Genomic DNA, 11558 nt, shown 5'->3' with positions numbered 1-11558 from the left:
TTTTCGGGTATGTTTCGGATTTCGTGTTCGGTTCAGATCATTGAGGATTCGGTTCGGATTTGGATAACCAATTTAAATTGGTTTGGTTTAATAATTTAGATAAAGAATTAATAATTATTTAAGTATTTTTGGAGTTTTGAGTATATTTTAACTATTTTTGATATTTATGTTTGATTATTTGTATATATTTTCAAGTATTTAAACGAACTTAAAAGTATCATATATATTCTGGATGTTTTAATATATATTAAATCTAAAAATAATTAATATATATACGTATATAAATCTATTTTTGATACCCAAAATACTTCGGTTCGGATCGGATGAGGTTTCAGTTCTTCAAATACCAAAATTTACCCAATTTTGAATAATTCGGATATTTAATCATTTTCAGTTCATATTTGATACTACTTATTCGGATTGTGATCGGTTCGATTCTTCGAATTCGAGTTTTTTGTCCAACCCTAAATAGTAACATAAAAAAACAAATAGCATCATATTTTTCAAAAATACACCCGTGCGTAGGCCTGTGACTTTTATCCGAGATCCGGATCCGATCCAAAAAATCCGGATATCCTGAGGGGCCGAATCCGGATCCGGATAATAAAAATGTTAGATCCGTCAAAGCCGGATCCGGATATCTTAATTTTTAGTCGGGATATCCGGATCCGTAAGTTTTATTAATAACTATTATATAAAGTTTATGTAAATTTTGTAATACTATACATAGAAATAATTAAAAATATTATATTATATTATTTTTATTTTAAAATTATTTTTAATATTTTATATATATATTATTATTATTTTTTATTTATTTTAAGTATCCAAATCTGGATCTAGATATCCGCCGGATATTACAATTTTTAGAAGGATATCCGAGAACCCCGGATCCGGATAAGGATAATAAAATTCCGGATCCACTGGATAAGAATTCGGATCAGGATACCTTAAAATTGCGCGGATATCCGAGCCGTCTCATGCCCTATCCGTGCGGACGCGTGGATCAAAATAAAGTAATTATTACGAGAGCGTCGAACGTAGTAGGGGTAATATAGTCAGCTAAATTGGGTTAATGGCTTCCATCCAAGTTTTTTGGAATCAATCATCAATCAAAGCAAAGAAGGAATCAACAGAGGTAACACGAGTGAAACAATCTTGGAGCTTGCTTTTCCGATCAGGAATTGATTACCCAATTTTGATTTGACTGTCTTCGATGGATTGGTTTTTCCTTGTGTGTAGTTTTGAGTGAGTATGGCTGGGAGAGCTTCGATCCCTGCTCGCAACTCTGCCTCATTGCAATGATCGCCGATGAGGTTATCATTTTTTTTTTGTTTTTTTTTAAACGAAAATTCATTAGAAACTGTTGTTGACTTTCATGTGGTATTTGAATCTCTGAGAATGTGATCTTTATTAATGCGGGTTCGTTGTGGGTAAAGTACTGTTAGACTTTGGATCTTAAATAGCAAAGAAATAGTAACCTTTTGCAATCCACTAAACTTCAAAGAAACATAGCAAAGAAATAGTAACCTCTTAAATATACAATACATTCTGCTCAGCCTTTTATCACTTGTTTGTTTTTGGCTTCTTATGCAATCTTTTTTTATTTTTCATTCCGAACTCGTAAATTTTCAATAATGTATAACTTCTTGATTTTTAATTTGGAGATGGCTGTAATATTATTATTATTATGAAGCAGTTGTAAACACCATCTGGTTCTTTATGCATTTAAATCACTGGTCTATTTAAGTGACAAGAGAAGACCTTAAAGTTTTGGTTTCTATATTTCAAAAGAAAAAATCAAGTCACTAGAGCTTATGTATAGCCACAAAACCGGATATGTAAGCTAAAATCTGACGATAAGTTATCTCTAGACTCTACTCAATGGTTGTTGACATGAGCAGGTGTAATCTCATTTTGTGTCGTCTCCCCTGCGTTGTTTCTTGTTAATCTGCTGAGTTGAATTCCTGCAAAACCTGCACCAGCACCAGGAGGACTAGGGGTTGTACCAGCATTAGAGCTACCTTCGTTCCCATTACTGGCTCTCTTGTTCTTCACTTTCTGTGCCCAACCAACAAGACCAACCTGCACATTCTCCTCAAATATCGCTTTCTTGTAGTTACTTCCCATCTGTTGTTATAACATAAAACAAGGATAAGTTTTTTTCAGACAAGAAGTCGAAAAAGTATCAAACAGATAAATCCTGTAGCATTTTCTTTACCTGAGAGACAATGGCGTAAAGAGGCAGTGTACTATAACTGCAAAGCACTTGAATGAAGACTCTACACAGAAGAAGATAAGATATATATGTGTAAATGAAAATGTATTTATTAAAATAAATAAATTGACAAAAGGCAAAAAATAAATCAGTACCCAATCACCAATCTTGGAACAATGTATCTTACTTGTCCCATAATGCATGAATCAAAGCCGTAGGTAACCTACAAAATATACACTTAGACATGCTCAGGTGGGTGTCTAAGTCTTGGAAATGTAGATTTCATCATTAGAAAAAAGAATCAAGAGTCTCTTTGACTTGTACCCAAATCCAAAAGAAGAAGGCAATCTCGAAAGCATTCTGGAAGAGGATGAAATGAATCAAGAAGAGAACAAACTCAGGTTTGCTGAACCAGAAATGCTCATCTGATGGTTTCACCACTAACTCTCCTTCAATTGCTACATGTTTCTCTGCAACCTCGTGAGCTAACTGTGATATCACATGCTCCAATTTTGTTCCCACAGCAAGAAGCAGCTTCAAAGAAAGGGGCAAAAAGTTTAGTTGAAAAGAAGATTTAAGAATCAATAACAAATTTGACTCACAATGAAGGGAATGAATGCTATCCAGAAATATGTGTGCCATCCTGCAAGATATATATATATATATATATTAAAAAAACGCATAAATATTCTATTAATTAAAAGATCGAAAAAGCGTTATGTTTTTGTGGAAGCATTACCGTTAACATTAAGAAGCAAGAAGATGACGACGAAAATCCAAAGATACCAGCTGATACCAACAACATGTTTGAAATCATCCTCAAGAGCTCTCATCATGTACTTGTGGAAGTTAAGCTTTGGGTTTCCTTTGCAATGCGTCTGTACCAAAACAGATATGTTTAGTCTAAATGATTCCAAATCAAAAGCTTTTGTTTACAAAAATGATCAAGATTTTACCATAATGAAACCAAGGCGCAGAGTCACGTAATCAGCTTTTGTCACAGATCCATAGAATTGCTTGAAGAATGATTGCTGTAATGCAAAGAAGACATAACCTCAGCATCCGCTATGAAGTTACAAAGAGCACATTTACTTAGAGAATAAACATACCGTCCATCCAAGGAAGACTGAATCTTTACCAATGCCGAGAAAATGCTCTTTAATAAAAGCATGTTGGTGTACATGAGTGACACTTTTTTTCACAAGAGCTGCAAAATGGAACAATGAAAAAAATTACTTACAAAGATTTCACTAAAACGAATAAAAGTTAGACACAGCGCTTTAAGTACCTGCTTCAGGGTCAAAACTCTCGTCTGCAAGCGCATCCTCCCACTTCTTCCATTGGTAGATCTGCATTACACATACAAAACATGAATAAGAAGACCACACCTGAGATGGTCGCATTAACTGACAAAACTATACAGTTTTTTAAGCTCACCCTGGTGCTTCCAAAAACCACAGTAAGAGCACAGAATGTCACATGGGAAATGGCGAGTACAAAGATGAAAATGTGTAGATGGTGCAACGCCTCAAGCGAAAGCAACGGTGTTTTATCCTACAAAAAAAAAACAAAGAATTAGCAAAAGAAAACACACATTTATAATGAGATGTATTTTTTATAATAATAAAAAGTCTACCTTAAGGCTACAGTAACCAGCTTCAGCCGCAGCATGTTCAGCTAGTAGACGCCTAGTGGTCCCAACAATAGGGATCAAAGACTGAAAATGCTCTGTTGTTGTCGTCGTCACGTTTTTGTGTTTACTTAACTCAGCTTCTTGTTTTGAACATGGAAGCATATGCATTAGCACTTCCTCTCTCACACAGATCTTGGAGATTAGTCCTTGCGTTACGGTCAGAAACAATGATATGAACCCTAACAGCATCAACTCTGCACCAAAAAAATTAAAAAAATCCCCAAAAATGATTTATCACACATCCACAAAAGATATCACTCTTGTCCCCACTAACAACATCAAAACTATGTTCCTCGGACGACTCAAGATCATAAGATTCGTGGAACCCACTTAGGAAGATTGAATTTTTATTTACCTTCTTTAACCTTTTGAAGAGCTTCGAAGAGAGGTTTCTGCTTCTTCTTCTTGAGAACAGTGCCGAAATGGTGCAGCAAACGCTCCACGGCGAGAGAAATCGCGACGATGATGGTGCAAACTCCGGCGACGACCCACGTCGGAGTGAATTCAAGAGACACTCCTTCTCCATGACCACCCATTTTCTCAGATTGTTTCTCTTCGATCTGTCAAGAGAGAATCAGGAGGACAAAGGAACAGTCTTGTTGTCTCTTTACGAGAGGTGTGATGCATTTGTGACTCTGTTGGTTTATATATTTCTCCCTAATGATAATGTATTAAAATATATTTATGGTAAGAAGATCTTATTGAATAAACTAGACATAGAAAAAAATAAGAAATTAATTGCAAATTAGATTTAGATTTTTTTAAAACAGACAGATTGATTGGTGCATTATTTCTAATTAAGTAAAAAATTTGAACAAAACTTTCCGGAAATTAGGAAACGCGTTTTCAGACTTTCCAGTTTTCCACAATCCGTTTGAATTCCGTGTGTTGCATTCTCACTCGTAGTCAGTTAGTTTATCTGTTGTAATCAAGACATTTATAACCCCCCTCTTTTTCTCATTTTTATAATTAAGTTTTATGAATTCTGTTTTATTTTAAGTGATATTATATGATCTGAGACGCAGAGCAGATGTAAAGTTTCATAAAGTTTTGGTAGTTTAGAATTATTTTACTGCTTGATGACACTATAAAGTGTCGTTTATGAACATGGCCGAACCGAATCCTAATATTTAAAATTCCACTTGGCAGAGAGAGAGGTCGCTGTCGATTCTTCATGTGCCAATTTGCCAACTCATCGTTAGACTCTGGTCGGAGAATCTAAACAAATTATCCAAATTCTAGGATAGTAAGACCATCTTTAACGCAGGTGCTTAGGCCCAATGCTTAGGTATTTAATAATTTTTTTAAAAAGAAAAATGGAATTAATTAGAAAACACGGTGCTTAAAGAAGGAGTAGAAGAATCGGTGCTAAATAGACACGTGTTGGGCAATGGTTACATCTCTCTCTCTCGCACAAAACGCATCGGCTTCTCTCTTTCGTCGTCGTAGATGAAACCGCGTCTCTCCACCTCTCCTCGTCGAATCCGCCGGTGCTTCTCGTTTTCTCACCGATCGGAGCCGTCGGCATCTGTCTCGGTGTAAAGCTTGTATCTGTCGGTGGTGTCCTATTTGATCGCCGACAACGCGTCTCTCAAGCTCTCCTACACCACACCGCCTCTCTTTCTTCATTTCTTCTCGGCGACGAATCGCGGCATTTTCCTCGGTGGCTCAATCTCTCTCTCTCCACGGCTTAACTGGACGAAGCGAAAGGTAAAGCACCAATAATTAAGATCCCTCTATTGAAGGACACATCTTAATGAAATCTTAACTAAGGTGCTTAGGTCCAATCAAAGTTCAATTAATTAATTAAATACTCATTAAGCAACCCATGGGATTTATAGTTAATCATGCTCTTATTAACCCATTTTCTTACATCAAATCCCGAAATTCTATTGGCTGTTCCTTGGCCTAAAAATATTACTAGATAATATATCAGGCTGTCTTTTTAGTTTATATTATATATTGTATATAATAGTTTCAAGGGGAAATTATATGTTTACCATTTTTATGGTACCACTTTTCATTTTTACCACCACTTAGGAGACATTTTCAAAAATACATTCTTCATTAAGTGGAAAAAGACTTATGCATTTTATATATATATATAATAAATTATTATTTAAATAAAAAATTAAAAAAATTAAAAAAATAAAAAAATAAAAAAAAAAGTTTACTTTTTTTTTTATGTTTTCGAATTATACTTTTTCAAATTCGAACTTTTTTATGAACTTTTTTTTTGAAATTTTTTTTTTGAAACTTTTTTTTTTATTTTTTTTGAAAAACGAAAATTATGTTTGAAACTATTTTTTAAAATTTTTTATATATTTTTAAGTATTTATTTATATATTTATTAGAATCCTAAATTTCACATTCCAAAAACTCTACCACACTCCTCAACTCTAAACCCTAAGTCTAGATTAGTTAACCCTAAGGGTATAATTGTCTTTTATCCTTCATTAAAAGTGAAGGTAAAAGTGGTTAGTATAAACATGAAAAGTGGTACTATGAATGTGCTATTTGTGGCAATTTCCCTAGTTTCAAATGGTACGCAGATCACAAAAACGCATATCAAATAGAAAATGCATATTAAGCAGAACAAATACACTTAGTCAAGGTGGGAAGGAAATTTTGTTAAAATCAGTGGTAATGGCTTTACCAATCTATGCCATGTCCTTTTTAAACTCCCAAAGACTGTGTGTGCAAAACTCACCAGCGCTATGATGGAGTTCTGGTGGAGCTCTGGAAATAACAGGAAAAAAATTCCTTGGGTTGCTTGGACAAAGCTGTGCAAAGACAAAGAACTGGGTGGTTTGGGATTTCGAGACATCGAAAAATTTAACCAATCCCTTTTTGCAAAGCAGGCCTGGAGAATATGGTCGAATCCTACATCTCTTCTATCTCGGATTCTCAAACAACGGTATTTTGCGCGGTCTTCCTTCATGGATTGCAGTGTCGGCTCAAGACCATCTTACGCATGGAGGAGTATTCTGCACGGCAGAGAGCTTCTTTCTCAAGGTTTGTTACAGAAGGTTGGCAATGGAGAAAATACTCGGGTCTGGGTTGATAACTGGCTCTTGGATGCGGTCCCGCGTACCCCTATGTACCGTGAGGACGCCATCGTCGATCTTACACTCTCCGTAAGGGACTTGATCAATGTGAATGAAGGCACATGGAACATTCAAAGAGTTAGAGAAGTGATAGCAGAAGAAGATGTTGGATTAGTCTTGAACACTTGCTTCGATTTGTCATCTCAGGATGTCAAAGTTTGGGGGTTCTCTGGGTCTGGGATCTACAACTCCAAGAGTGGGTACAAATTAGCTGAGACTTTGGAGACATTCCAATCTCCTCCTTCCCCTGGTCTGCCCCCTATTGAGAGAAAGCTCTGGAAAGACTTGTGGAAAACGAATACTTCCCCAAAGATCAGGCACTTCATGTGGAGAGCATTGTCAGGTGCTCTAGCTGTCAAGGAAAGGCTAAGATCGCGAGGCATTTTATTAGATACGACATGCCCTCGGTGTGGGCTATGTGCTGAGACAATTTCTCATGTTCTGTTTCACTGTGAGGTTGCAAAGGAAGTTTGGGTTCTTTCCCAGATCCCCCTCCCTCCGGGTGGCTTCTCAACATCTTCAGTATGGTTAAATTTCTATCATCTCATGTCTGTCAGTAAGAAGCTCCCTCCAGATAATCCCTCCCGCCTCTCATTTCCTTGGATACTTTGGCACTTATGGAAAGCCCGCAACTCTCTCTGTTTTGAACAAGTGCAGTATAATGGGGCTTCTGTCTTCAGCAAAGCCTCTGAGGAATCTACAATCTGGTTAAATGCTCAACTTATACCCTCTGATGCTTCACATGCTGTTGGCGGTGCTGCGGGAGCTACTCTGAAGTGGCAAAAACCACCGTTGGGTGTCGTCAAATGCAACATCTCATCCTCGTGGACAAGCTCCTCTAATATCTTTGGTTCCGCCTGGATCGCTCGTGACTCCTTTGGCACTCCACTATTTCATAGCAGGAGAGCCTTCCCTGCGGCAGCATCAACATTAGAAGCGGAGTTATACACACTTGGATTGGCTGTTAACGCGCTTCATGACCTTCACTTTCAACGAGTGATAATAGAGATTTCGTCTCCACGGGTGTTAGAGGCTCTTTTTAATCCCGCGGTGGTCCCAACAATGGCTTTAGGAATCTCTAGAATCCTCCGCTCACTTAACTCTTTTGCTCAATGCCAACTGTTGGATGCCCCTGTGGAAGTTAATTCAATGGCTGTGGAAATTGCCTCTAGTGTTACTAGGGACCGTAGACTTCAATCGTATGTAGCCAAAGGAGGCCCAAGTTGGTTATCATCCTTCCTTCTCTCCGAAGCTAGGAGTAGCTCGATCTGAAGAAGGCTCTAATGGAGCATAGTTGGGATCATAATGAGGGGTTCCTCCCCTTCTATCTTTGATCTCGGCCAGGATGGTTTAATTATTTCTTTTATAGCATCTTCTGATGTGTCTGTTGTTTCTGTTGGTTTTTTCATTTGTCACATACTCTGTTTCGTTTATTGTTCTAAGTCATGCATGACTTAGACATCTCAATGAAGTACCCTTTGACAAAAAAAAAAAGCAGAACAAATACAGATCAATCTGAACAAATGCAGATCAAACTGATAATGCAGATCAGACATATTATATTAAATAAATATATAATTATTTATAAAATAAATTTACTGATTATCATATTTGATTGAATATTAGAAAAAAGTAAAATAAAAAAAATTCAATATCTAGACAAAAAATACTAATTCTAAAGTTATGTATTATTACATTTAATTGAATGTTGAAAAACAAATTATGTCACTTAAATGTCTAAAACAAAAAATACCAATCATTATATTTTACTAAATACAATGAAATTTAAATACTCCCTCTGTTTCAAAATAGTTGATGTTTTGGTTCAATGCACAAGAATTAAGAAATACACTTTTACCTAAATAATAGCATTTAAAATATAAACTAAAACAAATTCAACCAATCATGAAAAAAACTATAAAACATCATTGGCACACTGTTTTCAATAAAGCTAAAACTAATATAAAATATCAAAACATCAAATATTTTGAAACATCTAAAACTCTCCAAAACATTATCTATTTTGAAACGGAAGGAGTATTATATAAAGTTTTATACAGTTATACCATATAATGATTTAAAAAAAAAATATTATAGAGTATTTTTATTGCTCATATTGTATTTTATGTTTATTACTGAACATAAGCTACAATTTATTTTTAACATACTATATTTTTCATAATTTAATGAAGAAAATAATTAAAAAATATATTTTTATTTTTCTGAATTATGGTTAATGGATGTAAAGACATCCTGAAAATATTTTTTTAAACTAATTAAAAACAAGAAAATATATCATTTTATATTAATAAAAGTTATCTAAAATTAATTACATAAAATAAAAAATTAAAAACACTAAAAATTCTTGTAAAAGGATTTTAGTTTGAAAGTGAATGAAGAAAGATAATGAATATGTATATGTAATTAACTAAAATAAATATAAAGCAACCATTGGGCCTCTATCTTTTGCCCAAACATTTTCTTCTCATATATCCAGAACATAAATTAAAGGAACAAAAAAATCTGCATGTAGGAGAAATTTTTTTTTTTTGCATCTATCTATAAACATGAATGGAAACAAAATGCAGTCTTATCTGCGTGTTTTTTTCTCCTGCATTTTTTCTGCATTTCTCCTGTCCTACATTCCTGCATATGTCTGGCTCTCTTTTTAGTTCTTTTACTAGGTTTTTGTACGTTTCTAGATTAATATTATTGATTGGATTTTATTTTATACAAAATTGATAAAGACAATAAATAAGAAATATATTAATCAATAATTATGATGATTGTTTTTTTTGCCATCTATAGATTTCACCTAAACATAGAATCAAGAATTCATTACAACACATCAACTATCTTATGCTAAGATAGACTGATCATAAAACAAGACTACCAAAAGCCTTTAAAATACTAAAACTGACAAACGAAGCCACTAGTCGGACATTCCCGGACACATTCAAACAAGACTTAATACATAAACTTGAAAAAGATAATTCATTTAGCATCACAAACAAGGCAGTAGCATATCAACATATCAAAGCATCTAGGCATGTCTTGACCATCATTATAACCATCCAAAGCGGTCGAAAAGAGTCAGCAAGACTAGAAGAGCGACTTCAAACAAGGACCAACAATGACAAACCCATCCATAACTTGATTGAAACTAGAAGAAAACTTCAGAACCCCTGAGAACAAAGAGAACCCCCTTACCTGACCGGATGCTTACCAAAAGAGACCTAACTGCGCCGCTTAAACCATTTCAACCACTGAAGAAGGGACCATCAAAGAAGCTGGATGGAGCGACAAGATACTAGATACATTCATGACTGAGATAAGAGTAAGGCCCATATGCTGACGAAGCGGAGAGGGAAGATAAGAAGAAGATGCACCAAGTAGACACGACTAAAGCTACAGTGACAAGTCTTGAACCCAACCCGTTGCTACCAGAGGACAACATAGAGGTATACACACCAATAAATATTTACAAAATTGAGAGCTACCAGATTCCAACGAGAGTCTACTAAACAAATCAAGATCTGTTAAGCATGGCCTGAGAGCAGTGGCGGATCCAAAGATTATTTTAGTGGGGTCATATATATATATGATTTTCAAAATATAAAGAAAAAGGGGTGTCATGGGGTTTTGAACCTTAGTTTATGGAGTGTCAAAGGGTTGAGATGAAATAATCCTGCTACAGATTCTTTAGCAAACCTTATTACAATTTTATTTATTTGACCATATTTGGGGTTAGGTGACCCCAGTTGGGCCTTACTGGGTCCACTCCTGCCTGGGAGCAGAGGGATGCAAGTGAAGGATCAAAACAACAAAACAAACCAAAATTGAAAGATATTTGAGCATGAAAGAAGACATGTTGAACATAAAAAGCCTCACCTGACATATGCCTTACCAAATACGATGGAAGTAGTACCACCCCACATTAGAGTCGGCTTGAACTTGCACTGTTCACCAGAAAAAAGTATGGATCAGACAAAGCCATCAAGAAAAACACAGAGACGACGACGAAACCAAACAACAACTCATCTCCATCCCCAGCCATCACAATTGAAAAATACTATTAGAAATTACAGACCTTCTCACAGCACCAACGATGAACCCCGGACGCCGGAGAGAGTGGATCGGAAAACCCCTTTTTTCTTTTGCGGCTACTGGGTTTTTGGTTGAGTTTGACTTTCGATTGAATGATTGTTGTTATGCTGGTGTTAAAAGTTATTAGAAATCTCAAATCTGTATACTATTAAGGTTAGGTACAAAAATGTTTTTGTTCTTTTGCTAATTGTTTAAAAATTTGAAATAAAGCTATCATTAGTTTTGTCAATGTATCATTAGTTTTCTCCTCAACGCAAAATGAAATTTAATATTTTTTTTAATATGTTATCTAATGAAATTGTTTTGATGATTGTAATCTATGTCCACCCAATCTATACTATTAAAGCAGAATCACTCCTAGGATTATGCATTTAGTTTTTGGAGTTATTTACAAATTTAAGTCATTTCTTTTTTTAAATAATTTTATTATTAA

General features: G+C 35.2%; 1 protein-coding gene and 1 long non-coding RNA gene across 2 annotated transcripts; one reads left to right on the top strand and one right to left on the bottom strand.

Moving 5' to 3' along the window:
• The first annotated feature begins 879 nt into the window (after positions 1-879).
• Positions 880-2366, top strand: LOC125596351. The gene is made up of 3 exons (XR_007331005.1): positions 880-1138; positions 1243-1316; positions 1905-2366. It is a non-coding gene; the product is annotated as an uncharacterized LOC125596351 (long non-coding RNA).
• LOC125596350 (MLO-like protein 1) lies at positions 1669-4560 on the bottom strand. Its single transcript, XM_048771526.1, has 12 exons — positions 4267-4560; positions 3855-4105; positions 3656-3772; positions 3507-3567; positions 3328-3425; positions 3175-3249; positions 2958-3096; positions 2821-2861; positions 2543-2752; positions 2374-2441; positions 2222-2282; positions 1669-2130 (listed from the first exon to the last, which is right to left on the bottom strand). Exons 1-12 carry the CDS (start codon positions 4445-4447, stop codon positions 1882-1884), a joined length of 1551 nt encoding a protein of 516 aa, XP_048627483.1. The 5' UTR covers positions 4448-4560; the 3' UTR covers positions 1669-1881.
• Between the last annotated feature and the right edge of the window lie 6998 nt (positions 4561-11558).

This window comes from Brassica napus, unplaced genomic scaffold, assembly GCF_020379485.1.
Source record: "Brassica napus cultivar Da-Ae unplaced genomic scaffold, Da-Ae ScsIHWf_119;HRSCAF=207, whole genome shotgun sequence".
In the NCBI taxonomy this organism is placed as follows: domain Eukaryota; kingdom Viridiplantae; phylum Streptophyta; class Magnoliopsida; order Brassicales; family Brassicaceae; genus Brassica; species Brassica napus.
This window is presented reverse-complemented; position numbering and strand designations above follow the sequence as displayed.